Source organism: Anthonomus grandis, chromosome 2, assembly GCF_022605725.1.
Source record: "Anthonomus grandis grandis chromosome 2, icAntGran1.3, whole genome shotgun sequence".
Lineage (NCBI taxonomy): Eukaryota > Metazoa > Arthropoda > Insecta > Coleoptera > Curculionidae > Anthonomus > Anthonomus grandis.
In genome coordinates, this window is record NC_065547.1 from 39,072,419 (window position 1) to 39,097,227 (window position 24,809).

At 31.4% G+C, this 24,809-nt stretch overlaps 1 protein-coding gene across 1 annotated transcript in view; it reads right to left on the minus strand.

Annotated features, from left to right (window-relative positions):
• Window positions 1-218: 218 nt before the first annotated feature.
• Window positions 219-24,809, minus strand: part of LOC126750263 (fatty acyl-CoA reductase 1) — a 44,808-nt gene continuing 20,217 nt past the window's right edge. Inside the window, exons 4-9 of the mRNA XM_050459822.1 lie at window positions 20,931-21,076; window positions 1,864-1,973; window positions 1,534-1,808; window positions 1,319-1,476; window positions 763-1,020; window positions 219-415 (exon numbers count right to left, since the gene is read on the minus strand). Coding sequence (XP_050315779.1) covers window positions 313-415; window positions 763-1,020; window positions 1,319-1,476; window positions 1,534-1,808; window positions 1,864-1,973; window positions 20,931-21,076 — 1,050 coding nt within the window. The 3' untranslated portion in view covers window positions 219-312. The remainder of the gene's footprint in view (window positions 416-762; window positions 1,021-1,318; window positions 1,477-1,533; window positions 1,809-1,863; window positions 1,974-20,930; window positions 21,077-24,809) is intronic.

Below are 24,809 nucleotides of genomic sequence, written 5' to 3' on the forward strand. Positions count from 1 at the left end.
ATATACAAGGATTTTTTAATTGGTCTTATTTTTATAATTTTTATTAATTTCGTTTTATTTATCATTCAAAAGTGCACTTCTATGTCGATAAAGTGCATTGCCAAAGATAAAGGACGTGCAGATGTACGAGATGTCTGCCTACAATGAAGAAGCTTTTAAAAGTAAAACTTTAAAAATTTAAAAATAGCCTCCAGGTTTAAAAAAATAAAAAAAAAACATTTATTCTAAAACTAATTTATTTTTTTTATTGGTAACATAAAAATATAACATTATAACTAACTAATTATCAAAACATAAAAATATATATAAAATTTAATACAACGACTTCAATATGGGACTAAACACCCTTTGGTATAAGTAATAAAGCACTGCTGCTATGAATAGTCCTTTGCAGAACTTGTCCAAAACCCACATCCTGAAAAAATAATAAGATAAGTTAACAAAAATGTCATCCAAAGCTCATACAATTTTGACAATCACAAAATGTATTACCTAAGGGTTTAACAATGTTCTGAAATTGTTCGGCAGAAAAATATTATACTTTAAAACCAAAAGTTTATCTAGGAGTCTCGAATTTTCTTATAGAATACACTTGGAGAAGACAGTCAATTAAGTTTGGTTTCTATTTTTTTTAAATTAATTTTTTATTCAGTGTAGTTAACCTTTTCGGCTCTAAATACTTCAGATGCAACATTGTGTGATCATAGACTTGAGTTACATTTTCCACTTTTTATACTAAAAACATATTATAATACTACATACACTTTCATATGTCTCCTTGCAGCAGGTAAAGTGTCATCAGTCTCTTTAAGAATGTACAATCTTGCAGCGTGAACACAGTCTGTAAAGTAGTCATGATAATTAATACCATCTCCGTCGCACTTGTAAATCTCCCTCTCTCTTGGATTTAGTTGGTCTCTGGCTTTAAGGGATTCTACATTGTCAAAGTCCCATTGGTTATTAGCGTAATATTCAAACACCTCGAACCCTTTCCAGATACGTTTTTGGACCCTGCATAAGCTTAAATAGGAAATATTCTATTAATTAACAGCAAATGAATATTGTAATATGATATCAATGAACTAAAGTCATGTCTTCTTCATGCTAGAGGTGACAAACTGTTTCGAATTTTATTAGTGTATTCATCAGATCAGCTTATTATCAAACAAATAGGCACCGAGACACAACATAGCAGTCTAATGGTTTTACTAAGATATGGTACTGCAATGGCTTTAAATTTTGATACGTGAAAAAACAAAAAGTCGAAACCAGTTAACAGCTTTGCAATAAAAAAGCCTCCTTACAAAATCCTACTTACACTGGTTTATAGCCAAGGATTGTTAAAAGAATGTCAACTAAAACAGCAGGAACTAAGTGGAAGAAAAAGAAACAAATCAAATGTACTATCTTAGAACGTTTCATGGATCCTCCTGGATACCATGCTACCCCATTTAGTGGAATCCTAGTTTCGATAATCTAAAATTTAAATTATATCAATACCACGTGTCAATACACACTGTCAATCCTACATACATTTCTTCCTATTGTAATGATTTCTTCCATAGTTACTTTATATTCCGCTGAGCTGGTTAAGTTATAAATCCATTTATCCTTGTTTAAAGTATTAGAATACCACGTAGATATAAGCGTGGCATTGACAGCAATATCAACAGGCAAATAGTCCGCATAACTGTCTTGCTGACAATACATGGTCCGTATAACTCCTTTGCCGGCCCCTATTAGGAGCCCGGTAGGTCCGTTTATGTTGTCGGTCCATCCAGGAATAGGTTCTTTCCAAATTGGGATAACTGAAAAAAAAATTAAATTTGTAGATAGGGTTTGAGTAATTTTTGTGATTCTTACCAACCGAAGGTCTTAAAATCAGGACTGGTAGGTGCTCTTTTTGTTCTACTACTAAGGCTTCTCCCAAAGCTTTTGTGAAGGCGTAGGTGTTTGGTATATCACCCAAAATTCTGGAAGCGTATAGAAATTACTGAGCATTTTGTAGTGTTTAAATTATACATTAATAAAAGTCGGCGCAAAATATAGAAAACACATATTTTTTTATACCGGGTGGTGCGTCGCCGAGCGAAACATAGGAAAACCCATGTAAATTTTAAGGGGGTCAATTATTGGATTCCCTGTACATTTTATAGAAAAAATGTAGGATAACTTTTTGCAGAGACCAATCTGGCAAATCCTTGTGATATAAAGTGTTTTTGGTATATGTGTCCAACATAATTTTTTTTGCTAGATGGTTGCTATTATATCCTGTTTATCTATATACAACTGAACAAATAAACAAACTAATGATTTCCAACAAATTAAGCGCCTATTTTTTCTTTATTAGCCTTATGTCACGTAACTATAAAACAAAGTTCACTATTTTATTATTCATTTTATTTTGATAAACAAACTCGACTCATTTATTATTTGAGTATTAATTTCATTAAAAAAAATGCACTTGGAAAATTTTATCTACGTACATATGTTACAAGATCTGTTGAAAGGTAACTTGAGGACACTTTGACGTCACTTGCTTGTATTTATTATACATACTCCTTGCTTTTAATATCTGATTTAACTATAAGTATGTATTGACTTTCATTTTTTTCTAATTATTCTTAATTATTGCAAATGATATCATCAATTTCGTAAGTAATTAGCGAAAAGTAATTTTGAAACCTGTTTGTAATTATTCAGTATTAACGTATTAAGGAATAATTTATCATTATTGATATATTAAGTGAACTTACAGGAAATATTTTGCATATTTTAAATTAATTAGTTATAAAACTTTTCCCTAATTTTCTATCTATTTTTATATCGTTTCAATGAAATTATGACACGGGGCAGTCCTATCATGGAATAATTTTTTCTTAATTTAAATCAATTATATTATTCAATAAATTAAAATTTATATGTTTTATAATTTAAATAGCAACATAATTACAGCGGTAACATTCCTTACAGATTTTCACTTGCAAAGTATGCAAGTTATAGTCTGAAGTGTAGTCTGTCAAATACAATGTTGCCATATGTGATACAAATTTTAAATAGTTTGATACATATGTTTTTTTTGAGAATTCTATACTATAAAAGAAGAGGAATTACACACAAATAAAATAACACAAAAGTGGAATGAAAATATAATTATTTATTCGGATTAGCCAGAGCTTGTCTATTTAAATAGTTTATTTCAAAGCTTTACAATTATTTTTGTTTTAAGCTCAAATATATTTTTTTCACTTGTTTCTTTTAAATAGGTAAGTAAAAATTTTGTAATTGTTGTGTGTGTTTTTATTTGTTTTGATTTGCGCATCTTCACCTCTAAATGACCTATTTGAACATCCAATGCCAATTTTCTACTTTCATTTTTTATATATTCTATCAAATAATTGGTTCCTTTGTACAACCTTATTCGTTTTATTTTTTTGTTTGTTTTTATTTTATCTAGCAAATTCCTATATATTGCCACTATGACTTTATCACAGCACTAAATAATGCAAAAATGTGCATAGTTCTGTTTTCTGCTTTTTATTCATACTTGTCTGTATTTTATTCACAAAAAATATCGAATTTGTAGTAAAAATAAATAAATAAACGAAAAAAATAAAGAACAACTGTTTATAACTAAACTACACAAGTGAAATCGGTAAAGTGGAAACTATTTGATACTAGATGGCGCTATAACCACCATATCTCCTGCCACAATAATAACAAACCCATGGATTTGAAGTAGAAACTATCGATTTGTTGACCCTGGACTCCTCAAGGCGAATAAATCTTTCACCTTTTATGAAAAATGTTAACTATCCACCATCTTCTACCACATAGTTAGAGCCACAAGTTTAGTAAAATTATATTTCATAGGAATCTTAGCAACTTTCATATGAACTATGAACGTATTAAAGCCAAAGTAACCATTTACTTATATTAATTAATAAGGTGTCTATAATAACTTATGTACAATGAATTCTAGATAAGATCTAGAAGCAAGTATGTAGGGGAGACAGACCCTAAAGGACTTGATATTCCGACCACACCACCGGTAACAAATTCTAGTAAAGACAAATAAGTTCTTATTGATTCTGATAAGGAAACTCCAGCTGCAAATAAGTCCCATGTGTTGGAAAATGTAAGATTTATGCAAGAACGTATGAATGACGATTATAGACTATTTATAGACCCGATGACGCCGATTAGTTGCTACTTGTTGGATCGACAGATCCTTCCATATTCAAATCTCTCAGTCTTTTGCGTTCCTTTCTCATGACTAACCTTCAAGTGTATGTTTTGAAAGGCACAGAAACACCAGCAATAAATTAATGTTAGCATCAGAGAGACTTTCTAATGACCTAGTTTCTTTGAGAAAAATATATTATCGCCTTCGTAATGCGTATAGTATTAGTTTATATGAAGTTGAAGTAGATCTCTTAGAATCCCATGACTCCACAAAGGCAGCTACTTTTCTAGTGCTTATCCAGCAAAAAAAAATATTTTTATTTTTTTATATTATATTATATATTATATATATTAAATTATTTTTCGAAAATATAAGAAAAGAGGATTAAGCACCCTTTGAAAAATCGGACGATAGCAAGCTTAGTGAATTTCTGATAAACATTCAGTCTTTAAAAAAAAATTTAAAAAGGAATTGTCTCTTTTATTAGAAGAGTTACCTTTTCAAGAAATTGTTGCTATAACTGATATTGGTTGAATATAATTGAGTCTGTGCTTGTTTGATATTGTTTACTAACGACGTTTGATAATTTATTATCTGTAAAAGTGTTATTGTGTCCTACCATGTTTTATGACTTCTTTATTGTATAGCATATTAATGCTTTTACCAGAATAACCAAAACTAATTCTACTACTATAGACTATGCCACGTCATCTTTTAATCCGAATTTCGCTGGCTGTACTGTTTTTAATTCTGGTTTCTCTGATCATAAAGCAGTACCAAGTAAATTTTCTATAAAATTTCATAATACAAACAAGACACCTGAGTTCTGCTATATTTTTGGACATAGAGATGTTAAAAAAATAAAGTACTTATGTAAAACAGTTGATTGGATCCTTTTCTCAGATGATATTGAGTTCTCTAAGTTTACTAAGTCTATACTAACATTATAAGGCCTGGTCTACTAAAGGCTTACGTTTACGTGCAAAGAACATGAGCAAATTATTTCCCTTAAAGAAATTCTCAGACAAGGTAATTTTTTATAGTTATGTCAGACTTTGTAACCAAATTTATCATAGAGCTACCACTCTTTTTGTCTAAGAGATTTTCTTCCAGTTTTCTGGAAATCTGTTGAACTTAAAAATTATTTTTTTGTTGCATGTAAAGCGCTAGGACATTCCAAACAACTTTACAACTTGTTTTTTACCAATTTTGTCCCCATTCTTTTTTCCATTAAAAAAAACAAAATTTTGAACTTTTTCCCATGGTAAAAGTACCATTACGATTTTTCCGGAAGGCTTTTTTGATAAAATTAGGTTTAAGCAACTTGTTTAAAAATCAAATTGTACGTATTTTTTTTTTTAACAATTTATTGATTAACAAAAAATTAGTATTTTCAGTATTTTCCTAATTCTCTTTGCAGCGACTTTTTAATTTACGACTTAATGTTATCCTTTGTGCTATTTTTTATTGGGATTCCAATGCTAAAAGAAAGTATTCCATTGTCATGATTGTTCTTGAGAAAATGAGGGGAAACTGTTAAGAGGTTTCGATTCTCTGGAAAACTATTGGACTTTAAAATTATTTTTTTGCTGCAACTGATGCGCATTAACATTCCAAATAATTTTTTGTTTAACAACTTTTTTCCATCCAATAGTTTTCCTGAAAAAAAAAAATATTCCTTTGGATTTTTGAAGGAAGACTTTTTTGGGAAAATTGGGTATAACTGGTACATTTTTCAAAAAGTTTTTCTAAAATTTATTTTCCAATTTTTCAAAAATCCGCCACAACTTCTTTACTTTTCAGCACTGTTTTAATTTTTGATTAGGATTTCAATGCTAAGAGAAAATTTGCGATATGCTGAACAGTTTTTGAGAAAATTAGGAAAAACGGTTAAAATATATTTTCCAATTTTCTGGAAAGCTGTTGGTTAGAGAAAACTTTTTATTGCATCTGATGCCCATTGAAATTCCAAAAAACTGTTTTTTTATCAATTTTTTTTCCATCCAATAGTTTTTCAGAGAAACGTCAAAATTATGAACATTTTTTCATTGGTATCCCTTTGAATTTTTTGAGCAAGGCTTTTTGGGAAAACTGGGTATAACTTTTCTTTGGTAAAATTAAAAAATAAGTTTTATGAGACTTTTTTGAATTTTTTTGGGTGCTTTATCAATTTCGTAGAAATATTATCAATTTTCAAATTTTTCAATTCAAAAATTTACCAATTTTTAAAAATCCTTCATAACTACTTAATTGTGAGGTTTATGGCTAAATGTTATTACATGATTTGTTCTAATTTTAAATGAGACAGAGACTTTTCAGCAGATAATTTTCCATATTCCAAAAGTCTTAAAGAAAAGTAAGAAAAACTGTTGAGGTTTTTTCAAACTGGATTGGGTTGAGGGTTTTTTACCTCTTTGACTGAGAATTTTGGCAATTTTGTCCCTGGCACTTTTTTCCAAAGAATTCGGCTAAAAATCCTGGGATTTTATGGAAATTTTCTCGCAGAAATCAAGTGAGTCTGCACACTCACTTTGACGATCACCTCTTAACATTCAAAACCCTCAAATCACTTGAAATTTTCAGTACTAAGGGCTTAAGTGCCCTATATAGTTTTAAAGAAGATCCGTATACAGAAAAAAAAGACAATCAGTGCTTCGTATCGAATATACTATTTTTTCCATAAAGCATTGGCCCTGCCACTAACCGGATCTAGCTACTCTTAAAATTCCTTGACAAACGGCAATTTAAATAAAATACCGGCATCTACGAAAAAATATTCAACTACTTTGAGTTCTAAAAACGTCTGTAGCAGAGGATCTTATCAATTGATGACTGTTTTAAATAATTTTCACTCTAAAAATGAAACCTCGTTATTGTGACCATGCCAAATAAAATTAAATAAAAACCTTATTAAAAAAACCATAAGTAGATATTTTTTTGGATTAGCTTCTTATTAATATAATGTAGATGGAACTGATAGCAAATCAGAAAGTAATACAGATTTTGAAAAAAATAGTGAATTGTCTGGAATAGAGGAATTACACAAGGAGAATTATGGACCACAAAATAAAACCGTCGAAAAGGACAAACTTGTGGTGTCCCAAAAGTCAACAATAAGCCGAAAAAGTGCATTAGACCAGGTGCTCAGGGATTAAAAAAAATACTAAAAAAAATCTGTCTTGAGTACTTTTAAAATTATAGGCATTCATAGAAAAACCGAAAAAAATTGATCTTCTCTGTTGATCTTTTTAGTACTGTGGCTACAAATTTTTGAATTTCTTAACAATTTTTATTTTATTGTAACCCTGAATAACCCGCGATAAATTACAAGACTACATTCAAACAAAACTGTTCACATTTTTCTGAAATTAACAGATTTTTGCGCAACTTGTGTTGAAAATTGTGTCTTTTGACCATTATTTCCCAAATTTAACTAACTGTTCTGGAAAAGAAAATTACTTTACTGTTTGGCAAGTGCATTTGCCATAGTCACCCAATTTAAATAAAATTTTTAAATTTGCCTACTTTACGGGAACAATAATTAACAAAAAGTGAGAAATTAAAATTAAGAAAAAGTGTGCACTAATCCAATTTAAAACGTCGTATCAGGAATGGAGGCAGACAATTTGAACATTTGATGCGACTTAAATAATCTTAGCAAGTATCTAATCAAGCAAGTATCTTACCATTTTGAAATCTAGATTAGATACGCCAACTTTTGAAATCACTTGCCAAGCAGTCAAGTAATTTTCTTTTCCAGGACAGTTAGTTAAATTTGGGAAATGATGGTCAGAAGACAATTTTCAACACAAGTTGCGCAAAAATCTGATAATTTCTTAAAAATGTGAACAGTTGTGTTTGAATTTAGTTTTGTAATTTATCAAAAGGTTATTTAGGGTTACGTTAAAAAAAATTGTTAAGAAATTCAAAAATTTGTAGCCACAGTACTAAAAAGGTCAACAGGGGGTGTCAATTTTTTTCAGTCAAGTACAAACAGGGTAAGACATATTTACCTGGAAAATATTACGTTTTAGAGCAAACTACAAAAACAGAATGAAAAGTGAGTTTTTTGTGACTTTAACACCTGAGGAAGATGAGAAGTTGTTGATCTGAAGAATTTGAGGTCTACCGAAGATCACCATTTAAAAAAATTCTTGGAGAAGTCAGTATAGATGTGTCTACGTAGATAAATCAGTTGATAATTTGGCCTGATTCCAAATTATTCCTAAATACAAATTAGTATTGGAATCTCATTGAGGGGGTAATGAATTTGTAAGTAACTAAATTTTCTCAAAAGCTTTAGGATTGGGGGCCAAAAAACATCCGTCACATCCAGTCTAGTCATCCATTTCAGTCTAAAATCAAATAAAAAGAAGTTATATCTTCCAGTTTTGTGAAACATACAATTGAGGGGTTCAAAAGTCGCCTTATCCATTTTTTGCGAAAAATAAGGTCATGGTGTCTATGGCATCTGTTAATGTCCCTCTATACATTAGACAAACTTAACCATGCCAAAACTCGCCCTTACCTACGGTAAAAGCGTAGGAAAAATTTAGTATCATTTCAAAACTTGTCTTATCCATCGCCTGTATCATTCCACAAGTCGTCTTATCTAAGCGACCAATCAGAGCGCATAATTTTGCTTTCAAGCTGGTGGTCACGTGCTTTATTATTTTTGCCTTATTTTAATGAGTAAATCCTAAGCGTTTGGTCTACGTTTTTAAACACTGCCGTCCTCAATTAAATCGCGGTATGTGCATCCAACTGAATCTGCATTTTAATTTACGAATAGGATATTTTACAAATAACTACAGTCTCCAAAAAAGGAAAATAAATAATTTGTATTTTTTTATAAATTTTTATAATTAAAATATACGAATGTGCACATTACAAAATGATATATAGTGTGTTCAGAGATAAGAATAAACTGCTTTCTGATATGGATAAAGCAATTCCTTAGAGACGTAACGTCCGATTATAAATTTAAAAAAAAAATTATATTCGACGTTTCGTTTCTGAGAAATCGCTTCTTCTGGATCAGAAAGAAGTTCGTTCTTATGATGGACACATTCTACAAAAAAAACACTTTAACTAATAAAGCTAATTATTAAAAACACATAATTATGTTTCTCCTTCCTCATCGCTACCGACATCATTTTTTATGTCAGGCAAATTTTCCCAAAACAATTTTCTATTATCTGGGAACATAGTACCTAATTGCTTGAGAATGTTATCTCGTTTGTTTTTTGGGAATCCTCTGGGTTGTAGTAAAGATGGTGTAGGCTTATGAAGTTCTTTTTTTTTCATAGCTTTATTCATTAGAAACTCCAAAACATAAAACTTTCCGGTAAAACTTTTTTTATATTTTAAAGTGTACTGGCCGCGCTCAGCCACAACCTGAACCATATCTGAAAGGTATGGTCGGTTTTCTTAATCTTTTTTTAACTTAGTTTGTGATGTCATATCCTTCCAAATATAAAAGTCATTAAAATTCATCGCTTTTACGTCCACATTGCCCTTGCAACTGCTACCAACTGCATTAAGAAAGTCGCTGAAATGATAGATTTTTTGTTTCCTCTTCATAGATAGTTCGATTTGGTGATGAAAACTATCAGCGGACATAAAAGTATGTCCCGGTTCAAAGTAATTAAAAGTTATTTTGTTGGCTTGTATTTCGTTAGAGTTTATCATTTTAACTAAGAAAGTAAACAATGTCCAGTTTTTATTCTGACTGGCACAATTGTCCATCCATATTATTATGTTATTGGCGTCTCTATTAAACTTTAATAAGGCGTGAAAGGTACTAATAATATCTTCTTTGGAACGTTTACTAATTCCTTCATCCCAGGGGGACAAAGGTTTCATTAAACGCTATTAACCTTTGCAAAAAAATAACCTTTTTAAACATATCCATTCATGGTGACTTTTTGTAGATCGCAAGAAACGCATTTTGTTTTAGAATCAAAGGGAGTTTTAGATTGTTCCCTATAAAATTGGCGCGACTCTTTGGCACGATTAATATGATTTTTCCAGAAAACGCATTTCTTACATGATTCTTGGAGGTTTTCTTTGGTATGTCCATGAAGTTTAAACGATTTACATATATTGCATTCTTCGTGTCTAAGCTTGGTGAACGAGATATTTTTGGCTTTAACTTTTCGTCTGTGAGTCTCATATGAAACATTTATAGCAGCAAACTTTTCCTGAAAATCTCTATGCATAAGGGCGATTGACACATCACTACCAAGGTATCGAGTGTTCGGCGCATGTTCTTTAGGATAATGGGAAACCTCTGGGTAAAAAGACTCAATATGAGCATTAATATCTGCGTCATCTATTTTTTTTCATCGAGCGTTGTCCATGCGTCCATGTTGAAGAGGAGTAAACTGTCCTTTAGGTGTCTTTGATAATGTGTCATGTAGTACGCGGTCATTATTAGGTTTATATCCCAATGTAGTTAAATAAAAGGTTTTGCATACATTTACAAACTCACCTTGCTCATTATCTAGATAATACTTAAACGTGTTATTTTTTCTTACAACATATTCTCCCGTTCTTCGTTTTACTGTTAATTGCTTACAGCTATTTAGAATGAAACATTTTTTGTCCCTTTTTGAAGCTTTCCAAAATTCACAGTTTATTTTGCGCCTTGTCTCTCCGCACAAACGTACTGCAAACGCGAATGAGCGAATTTGCTACGCGATCAGTAAAAACGCGGTAAATGCGTCATGCTCAATCAAAATGCGGTAAGTACATGACACGCGCATGCACATACCGCTTTTTAATTGAGCATACTGCAGTTACCGCTTTTTGACTGAGCATCTATTGCCGTTTTTCACATACGGCATAATAAAATTATTTTATTTTAGGAGTAAAAAACCAGATATGGCTTTAAGACGTTGTAGGTAAATAAATAAACCTACAAGGAGCCCACATATAGCAAAAAGTCGATTTTTGATTTTTTTGCAAATACAGCTTTTTAATTGAGGACGGCAGAACAGCTGTTTAACAAAAATTTTAATAATTAAAACAAGAATGGATAGTAATAATGATTAATTTTGTTTACCCGTGGCACAAGGAAAAGGCAGGCGACGTTCCAGTGATCCGACAAAATGGAAAAAAAGTGTTGCAAAATTAAAAAGGTACCTACATTGTTTACGTTTATAACGTTTAAATAATATTATTTAGATATTTTTTTTTGTAGGCGTGCTCCGTTGCAACTACCAGTTTTTCCAAAATGTCACCATTTATCGGGTAAAACCTACCGCTGTTCAACTCTTACAATGCAAGATATTAAAGAGTTTTATGCCCTATTTTATTCTTTAAAAACAAAGATTGAACAAGACAATTTTATTTTAAAATATATGTCTGTTGAGATCCTATTCAGATCAAGAGCGTGAAAACCTGATTCATCTAGGAACTCGGTGGCGATCAAGTATTTTATTAAAATACGAGAAACAAAGAATTTCAAAATACAGGTATGTCAAAATACATTTAAAGATGTTCTGCAAGTTTCTAAGGATCGCATTCAAAGAATTGGACGAGTTTTTCTACAAACTGGCTTACCCCCTAAAGAAAATCGTGGTGGCTCGAAACAAAAGGCTGTTAAAATATTTATTGAGAAACTACAATGTTCTGATGTACATTATTGTAGAGAACAAAGCAACAGACAGTATTTGGCTTCTGATTTAACTATAAACAAATTGTTAAAGATGTATAATAACCAAGTGCCTGAAAGTAAATTAAAAGTCAAAAAAACTTTTTTTAGGAATATATTTGTCGGGTTACTGCTGTAATAATAAAGATTGTGTGCAGATGGCTGCGGAGGGCAAAACAGAAACTCCACAATGGTTGCAATGTGCATTTACTTCTTGGGGAATATCGCACCTCCCCATATTGGTGAAATCGAGCTGGTTTTTCCCATTAGAGGTTGTTCATTCCTACCATCGAACCGTGTATTTGAAATCACCCAAAAAAAAAATTAAGAAAACTTAGTGAAATCACAAACCCCAACACGTATATCGATATCTTCAAGGAAAGAGAAACCGTCATTAATTTAACAGATTAAATGCTTTAGTTTCTGCCATAAACAATTCTTTACATATTGGCATTTTTCCTTCATGTTTAAAAGAGGTAGTGGTTATCCCTCTTCATAAGGGTGGAGATTTGGATCAGCCTTGTAATTTCCGTCCCATTTCTATTTTGTCTACCCTCTCCAAGATAGTTGAAAAACTTGCAAAAAGCAGAATTTTGTCCTTTTTACATCATAATGCCATTTTGTCTGCAAATCAGTTTGGATTTCAAGACTCATGAGGGACCCTGTTTTTTTTTTAGCTTTTTGGAGAGCATCTATGTGTCCTTGAATTCTGGAGAGTCATCGGCGGCAGTGTTTTGTGATCTATCCAAAGCATTTGACTGTGTGGATCATGGAATACTGTTATCTAAGCTCGATAAATATGGTTTTAGGGGCGTAGCGTTGCGATGGCTTGAGTCCTATCTATCAAATCGTACTCAGAAGGTTACAGCGTCTGGGCGTTTGTCTGCTTCTAGATCCCTAAAATGCGGCGTTCCCCAGGGTTCAGTGTTGGGACTACTGTTATTTTTACTGTATGTGGATGACTTGAGTTCATTGAAACTGCAGGGTAAGGTGGTTCAGTTTGCTGATGATACCACCATACTATGGAGCCATAAAAATTCTGATAATATTAAGACTTGTATCCTTGAAGACCTTCAGATTTTATCAGGGTGGTGTGCTTCCAACAGGCTCGTGTTTAATGTAAGTAAGACGTTTATTATGGGGTTTAAGTGCGATGTTCAGGGTCTGATGTTTGACGAAAATTCCCTCTTGCAGAATAAAGAGTGCTGCAAGTTCCTAGGAATTACCATTGATGGTCGCCTTCGGTTTGAAGATCATATTTTACATTTAGCTAGGAAATTATCTTCTGGATGTTTTGCAGTAAGAATGGTAAAACAAGAGCTGGGAGGGGTGGTTGCACGTTCAGTGTACTTTTCACTTATTGAATCTCATTTGGGGTTTAACCAATAAGGGGCTACTTAACATTGTCTTTGTTATTCAAAAAAAAGCAATTAGATACCTGTGTTCTGTTAAGTTAAGAGATTCTTGCAAACCCCTCTTCATTTCTGAAAAAATCCTAATTCTTTTTTCACTGTTATCTTAGAAACAGCTGCTTATTCACAAAATTCCCAAACTACCCTCTGACACTGGCCATTTGACTCGTCGTGTAAATGATGTTCCCCTACCTATTCCTACGTCTTCCCTAACCAAAAACTCATTAATTTACATAAGTAAAAAAATTTACAATCATGTTCCTCTATGTGTTAGACATATATCGGATGTTAAGAAATTTAAAAGAGAATTAGTCAGCTTTTAGAAGTCGCTTTTATTGGCTAAGGCATATTATAACCTGAATGACTTTTTTAATGATAGGTTTTAACCTTGGACATGTTAGAAAGTTTTTTTTTCCTTTTTTGTTCTCTAGCTTTGTCAACAAGTTTACCTTTATTTAGTAATTGATTGTTTTATTTAGTTATCTTTAATTCAAGTATGTTCAAAAAGTTTTGTCTTCTTGTGTTTAAATTTGTTCATTGTTTTGTCAATTTTTGAAATTGTTTTTTTGTTTTGTTTTTTTTTAGCTTGTAGGATGCTTGTACACAAGATCTTATACATTCTTACGTAATATAGCACATTTTCTTTCTTTCTGGTGTCAAATCTTGGAAGGAAGTTGCAAAGGAGTATCTGAAAGGTGTGCAGTCTTGGCACTTTAAATTTTCTAAAGCGAAAAGGAAGAACACTACAACAGTGATGTTGGAGAATCCAAGACAATTTTTAAACGTGGGAAACGATTGAATCAAATAGAAGTGGGTAACATTGATAAAGGAGTGGTGGTTAATGAAAAAAAAGTTCAAGATGTCAAAAAGTTACTAGTTGCTCATTATGGGGAAGATTGGATGGGGAGAAATGATTTAGAATTTTATAAAAATTTCTTCGAGGAACAGGAGAAAAACATTGGGAGAATGGACGAAGAAACTGAAAATAATGAATTTTGCATAGGAGGAGTGGAAGAAGATATTTCGCAAAGAATTTAAGAAATTACGATTTTTGAAATAATGTTATCTTTTTTTAATAAAAAAAATAAGATTAGTCAATTGCTGTACTTTTTCGTGCCAAAACTTGTCTTATCTATGCAGTCATGCAAAAACTTGTCTTGTCCATATTGTTTTAATAAATTTTATGGAAATTAAATAAACAGGAGTTAAATGAATGCTAAAATTAGCACACAAATGATTATAGTAAATCCATACATATTAAATTTGTATTTGAAAATCTTCTAAAGCGTTTTTTGCCAATTGTGAAATTTTACCCAATATGGAGAAGGCAAGTTTTGGAATGGAACCCCTCAATTAGATTATTTAATTTTACCATTTAAGCTTTAACTTATGTTCAACCTAAAATCTCAATAAACGCTTGATTCAGGGGATATAGATTAATCCCAAAGTAAAGTGAGGATGTTTTAAGTGTAGGAACATTCTCGGTTTTGAATAACATCAATCTTTGTCATTTTGACAACCAATAAAAACTTTTATTTAGTATGTTTTTTTATTAAAAATGTTCCATATAATCTCATATTTGCTTATAAGTTTCACCTATTGCTCCGCCTACCTCTACAACCCAATTTACTTCAAAGAAGAAGAAGTGAGACATGTTAGAGCACCCGTCGATACGAAACCACCATGCGAAGAACAGAAACTCATTGACCTTCTTGCAGAACGACAAATTACCAATCCAGAAAACATTATTGGTATCCCGATTAATGACTTCGAAGGGACTTGTCCTGCTACTCTACTAACGTTAAAAAAAGTGGATAATTTATACAAGAATTGTACTGTTCAAGAAAATTTATACAGTAGTTTGCTTTATGGGCTTAGAGTATTGGATGAGCAACTGTGCAAGAACCATGAATTTTTCAAGAAATACGAAAAGTTCTCCAAATGCTATTCAGACTTAAGTAAAGATTTTGATAGTTGCAACGGAACTCCTGATTGGAATGAAGATGAGCCGAAAAGAGTTTGTAAAATCTATAAGAGAATCGTTGATTGCTACTATATTAAAACTGCTAAGGTGTGCGGAGTAGTCGCTGCATCATACTTAAAACAACTTATGAGAGAAGTTCTTGATTGTTCCCTATTGGTTAAATGTTCTGCAGGAGCCTCCCCTAAGGTCAAAGACGCAATGTCTGATAAATATGTCGACAAGACTAATAAAGGATCTACTTTTAGTCAAAATTTTATTTTAATACTGTCACTAATATATCTTTTAAAATAACTCACTTGGGTGTATAATAGTTTAAATAATAGATAATTTTAATGTTTTTTACAGAGGCTTATTCCAAGGCGTAACGTTATCTTTCAGTCAATGCATTTACAGGTTTTTAATTGTTCAGCATGGCAGCTAAATCTATGAACGACTTTTTTACTTCCAAGAATTACAAATTTTCTATAAAACCAAAAACAACTTATACAGTATCAAAAAGTGGTATTTACAGACTACAGTCTAATTCTCTATTAGTGTCAGACGCGAATAGTGTAGACCCTTAAAACACACATAGCTGTGCACTTCAGTAAAACCTTTTTTTTATTTGGGGAATATATAAGATCCAGTAACAAATAAGGTCGAAAACCTAATTCTAAAATTCTTCAACAAGATTTTCTTGAAGCTAGCTATATTACCATGAGCTCAACAATGATCCCTCATGTTTAAATATACAAGTTAACCTCGAAAGACCTTACATAAAAGACTGCACATGCACAATTAACAATTTTATAAGTAACATCTTTTCGGACTGATGCTATTTGAAGTTTGCCTTTACACCTTTAAAAAAGTGACAACCTAGTTTGAGGCTTTTTACCCACAACCAAATTTATTGTTGACGTCTAGTTTATTCTACCATTTTGTCTCAACATCCGACTTTTGCGACAATTTAGTTAGTCATTGTTTCTAGACCGATTTGTCCCAGTATTCTTTTGACAGGTTTGATGCTGCTTTTGAAGCTTACAGTAGGATGACTCTAACCTATTTTAACGTCGTGTTTTCAGCCATTGAACACAATTTAAATATAAATAGGGAATAGGTAGCAGCTACGCACAAATACAGCCTACACCGCAGAAGGAAACATGGTTTAACCACGCCAAATATACAAACAGTCGCTAAACTCATAAGGATGAGAATAGGGTACAGCAGCAATCCTGAACACATAAATAAAATACATATTAAAGAAGACCCAAACAGTATTTGTGGGTAAAGAGTTGTACCTTCAGGGAAAATCATTGCAACGAAAACTACTTGCAAGCCACACAGGAACTATTAGGACCAGTAGACATCAATAACGTTCTAACAAAACCAGCGTCACTTTTCATGAGTAAGCAGAATATGGGATCTCCTCGATGTAGAACTCCTGTGAGTAACTGACAGTGAGTACATTTAATCTCTTTACTTTTAATTTTTTTTTCTTATTGTCTTATAAGTAATAGCAATAGCCTTAATAAGGGTAATAATTTAAATCATAAAAAAAACATAACAAGTAATATATCATTTTTATGATTTTTTTGTAGATATGGCAACAGTTTCTCTTCAGTCTTAGTGCTATGCATCAAAATTTAACTATCCCGAGTTAATTCGTTCGTAAGTTTGTTTTATTTATTTCTTATCCGATTTTGTTCGGGGTACAAAATAAATCTTTAGGCGTTAAACCGAATTATTTCGTGCGCTTGATACCATCATTTCCAAGAATTTTATTATGTGTTTCTATTGGTCTTGGGTGTCACATGATCCTGATTTTATCGTCGTTGTTTACTCGTTTGTTAGATTTTAGTTTAGTATTGGTTTTTGCATAGAACGGGTGATAAATTGTCGTCGAGCGATTCTGACGTTGAAAATTATAGTTTGGACGAGTCGGGGTCAAGTGAGGAAGAAAAAGTTAGTAGTTCGTCTTCTGATAAGAGTCAGACGCAGCCTCTAATAAATGCTCGCCAGCGGACTGTTCAAAGTATAAATAGTCCTGCAGCATACCCTCCAAGATTTCAATTTACTGGCCAATCGACTTTGAACTTGAACATTATTGACAATGAAAATCCACTGGAATTTTTCAACTTGTTTTTTGATAATAAGCTTGTTAGCAGAATTGTTTTGGAAACAACCCGGTATGCCAGTCAGACTCGGAGAATTTTTCGGCGTCTAAGAACAAGAGATGAATGGAAACCAACAGCTTGTGATGAAATAAGAGTCTTTTTCACAATAAATATGATGCAGTCTCTCATAAAAAAACCGGATTTATCACTCTACTGGTCCAAGAAGTCTATAATAGCCACTTCCAGGTTTGCTAAGTTAATGCCATATAAAAGTTTTTGTCAAATAAAAAAAAATTTTTTTGCATTTTTCTAATAACGAAAACTATGATCCTAATACACATCCGTGTCCTGAATTGAATAAAATTTGGGATATTTTTACCTACCTAAATGAAAAAAAATAAGAAACTATATTCATTAGAAAGGGACGTTACCATAGACGAGAGCTTATTATTGTTTAAATCCAGATTAGGATGGAATATACTGGTTCCAAACAAACGAGCCAGATTTGGTATAAAAAATTACATGTTGTGCGAATCTTCTAGTGGTTACATTTGGGACTCTATTATACACACAGGGAAGGGCACAAAATTTGACGAGTGATACGATAATTTAGCTAGTTCTACTAAAATTATAATGACTCTTATGAAGCCTTTACTCATGAAGGGACATTGCCTTTTTATACTTCACCTGAATTAGTCGACATCTTGATAGCGTCAAAAACAGATACTTATGGAACACAGGTGTAATAGGAAGGATCTACTACAAGACATGGAAAAAAACTGAAGAAAAAAAATAAAGCTATAGCATTTCAAAGGGGGAAAGTGCTAGTCATGAAATGGAAGGAATAAAAAGTAAGTAGCTGTTTCATCTACAATTCACAATTGCTCAATGGCCACCAACAGAAATCAAGGAAAGGAAGTTCAAAAACCTGTAGCAATAGATGACTATAATGGAACAATGGGTGGAGTTGACAAAGTTGACCAGAATTTAGCGGACTATTCAATTACTCGAAAACGTGGTAAAAAATATTACAAAAAAATATTTTTTCGCCTCCTCGAATATGCTTTATGGAATAGTTTCGTGTTCTAAAATGTTGGAAAATTACTGTTCAGTTGAATCTCATTGTAAGGGACGTCCATCAGCACTTTCCAATCCCCTAAGAATCATAGAACGTCATTTTCCTGATTATATATCTGCTACAGATAAAAAGCAAAATCCAACACGAGTGTGTCAAGTATGCAGCCGTAAAAAAGACGCAATTGGTAAAAACATATGAAAAGAATCAAGATATTGGTGTGCAGATTGTGAAGTTGGCTTATGTGTGGTACCATGCTTCAAACTATATCATACTAAGACAGACTTTTAAAAAAATTATATTTTATTATTTTTGTAACCAATTTTTCCCAATTTTTTAGTTAACATTATACGCAAATCCTAATAAGGTATGCCACTGAATGAATTACATGTTTATTTTATTTCAAAAATTACTTTTAGTGAGTCGGCATCTTTTTGTTTTTTTGTGATTGCTTTTGTTTGTAAAAGTAATAAAATACAAATTGGAAAAGTATCAGTTTTGTTTTTTATTTTTCCTAAATTAACTATGTTACAATTTACTGCCAATTTTGTTCTTATATGACACCTCATTTACATTTTTTATTATTACCCGAAAAAACTCGGGATAATACTAGCACTAATTTTTCTGGTAAAAAAAATATTAAAAAAAAACAGCTTAAAAGAAACTGTTTATAAATTCGACAATAAAATTAATCCAAAATTTATTTTAGGCCATATAAAAAAATTATTTTTTTAACATTTTTTGTATTTTTAATTTGATTAGTTAAGCGGTTAAATGAAGATGACATTGCAGCACATCTTATTTACAGGCATTCTTTTGGCATGACAGCATGACTGCATCCTAGCATGAAAGCCACGTCTACAAAAGCTTGCGCAATTTAAACGCGAGATGTCACTATGACTTAAATCTCAAATCATTTATGAAAATATAATAAAATACTACTTCTACTAAATATGCACTGATTGCTTCATTTTCAAAATAATTTAAAAAAAAGTCGTTTATTCCTTCTTATTGATAAATTGACTAACCAAGGATATACTTTGAAGTGCAAGTAGCAGCATTATCTTTGGTCTATATATATCTGAATACTGACATATATGTTAATAAAATTTCCAAAATTTCTTACACATGTTAATATAGGTATGTTGAAGTAGATATTAAGCCTAAAATATAAATATAAAAATAGAAATGCAAAACATATTCATATTACCCAATATACAGTTTAAACAAGATATAGTCAAAATTGCAGTGCTACAAGCCTAGCACGATTAAAAATGTAAAATCATTAGCATTTAAGTATTTTTCAAAACTATAAAGCTTATGTCAATAAATATTTTTACATACATTTATAAAATAATTTTTACCATCTCCCTCACTTTACTACTACTACTTTACTAAAATGGTTTACACTATCACATGATCTTGTTTAATCCTAAATAGCATAGCCTGATGTCAGTTTTAAGTAGAGTGTTATGGTTATTAAATTGACTTTGAGAATGGTATCGATTCAAGTTTTTACGTGAATATACTAATCACCGTAATACATGTCCCTAGGCAAGTATTAAATAATATTCACAATGCGAGTCGAACAGGGAACAGTCAATAAGATGCTTTGATCGATATGCATTGTGATACTTCTCTAGAGGTATACTTATGGTAGAATTTAATTTGCTGCATATTTGTTCAACGTATACAAATACTAATATTCTATCAAAATATACACCCAAAAGATCTGCAGACTGTGCACCAAGCTCATCTGCTCCATATTCCACATCAACCTCCCCTAAGACTATAAACCATTTTCTTAGTTTTACTAGTATACGAGAGCACTAACTCATTGTCAAGAGATGTTTTGATATAGTTTTGATATATTAAACAAGAAGAGGGTCTTAAATAGAGCCCTGCGGAACTCCATGTTTGAATGTTAACGGTCTACATTTGTTGCCTCTAAGTTTGATGGTTGCACTCTTTCGTTCAGGAAACTATCAACAAATTTAAGCTTAGCCGATCAAATCCGTAATATTTAACTTTAAAAGTAAAATTTCATGGGATATATAATTGAAGGACTTGGAGAGGTCACACAGGATTGTACCTATAAAGCCCTCGACTATATACTCCATCATAAAGAGAACTGCTGCAACTGCAGACCCTTATTGCCTAAACCCAAATTGTTTGTTGGTTAAAGGTTTGTTGTTTTCAAAATAGGAGTAATATGAGTATTTTGGCTTTTAAGCAAAAGTTCAAAAATTGTTGATATATGGCAGGAGCTAATGTTATGGGTTTGCTCTAATATTGCTCAAGTCCTACGTAGTTCTCTCTTGTGTATTGACATGACTTAAAAAATCTTTAATGCACTTGGGTAAATCCCTTGTCTTATGCAGGAATTTATTAAATATGTAAGTGATCGTGCTTTTTAATTTTCAATCCTAACTTTTTGTTTTAATTTCTTCGATAAAAATAGAAGAAAACATGAGTTTTTGACAAACTTATGACACAGTGTTTAAAAATTAGAAAAACACTTACTTGGGTGTAATGCTCTCCAAGACGTCATCTTGCAGCCATTCAATGGTCTTTATTACTTTGTGTGGGTCTGCTGGAGGTGGGTATGGTTTTTCGTAGAGGATTCTTTCGTTGAGGTGACAGTATGCAGTTGATACATGAATAAAACACTAAATAAATAAAATAAAAAGAGTTAGAAAATGTAGAATAACAAGTCTGAACTGTTTCGCCCGTTCAGGGCGTCATCAGACATCAAAAATTAGTTTCTTGATACATTACATGAATTAAATCTATATCGTAATAAAGACTTTTTTGGTTTAAATAAAATTTAAACAATAGGTTCCAAGACATATGATGTAAGTTCATTTGCTCAAGGTTAACTGACGAATATGGCGGTTGTTACATATATCATAACTTTCCGTAATAATAAATTATTCATGTGGTAATTCGCGTTTTGTAATTTTTTTTAATTTAATAAGTGATATGTTGACATATTTGTATTCTAGTCGAGTCGGTTACGGAGAATGCTAACTTATTTGCTTCGGTCTGCGTAATTTAACGTTATTATAAACAAATAATCATTTGGTAGGTAATATAATTTGATGTGCATAGAAATGTTTTAAAAATAAGTTTTTAAAGGTTTGCTGTTAAAAAAAAACTAATCGTAAACATAGATTTTTATTATTTTTCTACTAGATTTTCAGTAATGAGTTGCTAAATATGATTAATTTCTTGTGCTGCACCTTCTCCGCATTTAGCTTCTTTGATAAAGCTATTTAAGATAAGTGGAGTGTCACAACAGTAGAAGAACTTAAAGAAATCATTAAAAATGTCCGGCCATCGAGGCTCTGGGAATGAATCCCTTGATCAAATGAAGACCATTTTGAACTTTTTCATTTAAAAACTGAATCAAGTTTTTTTAATACTTTTTTCATATAACTTGTTATGTAAACTTTCTAACTTCGTTTGTTGAGGTCAATATGTTGTTTAAATTAGTTACTCAAGTTTAAAAACACTCTATACAGGATATCAAATTGGAAGTGATTGAAAACTTGTTTGGAACAAACATTTCTCAATCAATTCTCTTTTCAACATTTCCAACATCACCCAACATAAAAATTGATGTTTTCTAATTTTATCGCTTAAAACTATGTAACTAAATCTCATTTAATTCTAAAATGGATTATTCAACTGCAGAAAGAGTATTGCTGATTGAGCTGTATTACGAAAATGGTAGATGTGCTAAAGTGTTGCAGCTCAGATGTTTAATCAAATAAATATGTTTAACGAAAATACGTAATTGAGCTGTTGGTAAAGTTTAGGGAGACAGGTTCAGTTGTAAACAGAAAACCAATTTTTAAAATTTTTCAATCTCTTTAAATTAATGGAAGCGAACCTGGAAATTGAAAAGAACTAGACAAGCATCTTAAGTTTACGGCATATGTCATACGAGCATTCGCAGAATTTTAAAGATTCTTTTATAACAAATTAACGAAGATGATTTTGACAGACGCTTGGAATATTAGGAGACTCTGACCAAGCAAATAATAAATAATCTAGAACGAGTGTTCGGTTTTCGGAGTGTTCGGAGTGTTAACCTTTACAATTGTCGATAATGTTCTGACATCCTTGGACATTAAACATCTGGGTTGGAATTTATAGCGATTGTTGAATTGATCCATATTTTAAAGATAGAGATCTATATCTACAATTATCAGAAAACGCACATTGACAGAAACGCTAGAAAATAATAACAAAATTATGTTGGCGAAGAGTTTTAAATGAAGCACAAAAGACTTTTCAGATAAAAAAATTAATGAATTTTTATTTTTAAATTAACATTTTTGCACCATGAATTGCTAATATTAGGTTTAAAATGATACATACATACTTTAGGTATACTTTTTAAATAATTTTTTATAGCGTGCTTTTGTATAATATTTTCTACTTCTGAATTTTGCAACCTTAATTCTTAATACAGATTTTGTATTTTTTTAAAGATAATAAGTTAAAGCATTTTGTAGAATTACTGTTTTTTGTAATTTTTGTTGAAATTTTTAAATATTAAATGTATTAAATGTTTTTGTTAGAGCTAAACATGTTGTGCTGTATTTATCGTAACCTAAAGTCAAGAATATAAAGTTATATGCATTATGTAACGTTATTATTAATGTATTTTTTACTTCTATTTTATAAAAATTAACGTTATTGGTTTTTCAATAAAATTTTGTAAAAGTAGCAAATATTTTTTACTTTTTTTTTAAATTCATATATAGTGTGTCCAAGATAAGAATGTCTATCATGGGGATCTCGGCAGCTATAGGAGATACGAGATTTATTAAATTAGAGAAAAGTTGCGAATTTTAGAGCCTAACAATACACCGTTTAGAAAGTTTTAATATTTTGAGTTGTTCCAGAAATATTCGAGAAAAACCGAAATTTGCCGATTTCGTTTTTATTTTCTTCTGGCGTTATTTAAAGAGATACAGAAAAACAAAAGACACTCATGGCCACTTTTTAAGCTCTAAAAAATAACATTGCGAGACTTTTTGTACGACGTTTCGTTTCGAAGAAACCATCATCAACGTAATTTTTTTATATGGCGCGTAAAAGAAGTATACCCTGTATAAAATAGCATATTTTATTACGATTATAACGATGTATGACACAATATGTTCCTGCAATACTTAAATGTTAAAAATTGGATTTTTATTAAATTCCGATGGTTTTGATGTAGTAGGCGGTGAAATGATGACGCTGAGTATGGTGTAGTAGGCTGCTATTACTCATATTTTGAAATACTAAATAAAAATCACGTTATTGACAACTTAAAGACTTTATTCATATACCGTCACGTAGCTAGGTCATGTGATTATTTTAAAGAATTAAACACATTATTAAATTAAAAAACCACCTACTAGAAACCCAAAAATACTAATTTAAATCGTAGTAATAAATGTTACCATTATTCTCCAAACACAGATAACATCTTTTAACAGTCGAGTTTAAAACACTTCTTAACATATCAGGTGTAATGCTCTCAAATGCTTCAAGAACTATTCTCCTCAGCTGATCCTCAGATTCAAAAACACGACTGTAAACATAATTTTTGCAATAGCCCCGGAGAAAAAAGTCGAGCGGAGTTATGTCTGGGAAACGAGGAGGCCACGGAACTGTTAAATGTGTTCCTATCTATTTTTCCGAAAATCTGTTCGATCGATACTCTCGCACGATTAGAATATTGTATCCTGCTGAAACCAACAGTTTCTAACCTTGGCAAGCGGTAAGTTGCCCAAGGATTCTTCCAAATCGCGTTCCAATAAGTTGCGATACCGCTCCGAGGTAAGCGAATTATTGTAAAAAAAGGGGCCTATTAAATCTGTTCCAAAAATGCCAAATAGGTTTGTATGCAACGACCAATTCTTTATATTTTTGTGTTTTGTGGTTCCCGTTCTCATGACTTTTGACCGCATACGCCCTTCGTGAATTTTTTTTTTAAATTTCATAAAAGTCAAGAAATTAATAGAGTTTTTACAAATATTCGACTTACATTACGTTTTTTATGTTAAAATGTTCTGTATATTTTTCTTAATATGTTTTTTAGTATTACTATTTCTATTGAAGTAGACTTTTTTAAGACGTATCCTTATCAACAATTTTTGTTTTATTAATATGTCGCAGGAATCTGTAAATTACTAATAAAATTCAATAAAACTTGATTGATTTATCCATAAATTTTAAACATTTCTATGGTTTTTAAAGTTAATACACTTCGTCATCTTTAAAATGGCCTACAGCGCTTAGTCCAATTAAATGTACCTTATATAAACAGTAATTTTTATAATCAATAAGACGTTTCATTTGTATGTACGTCTTAAACTCATCACCTCAACCCTATTTTAG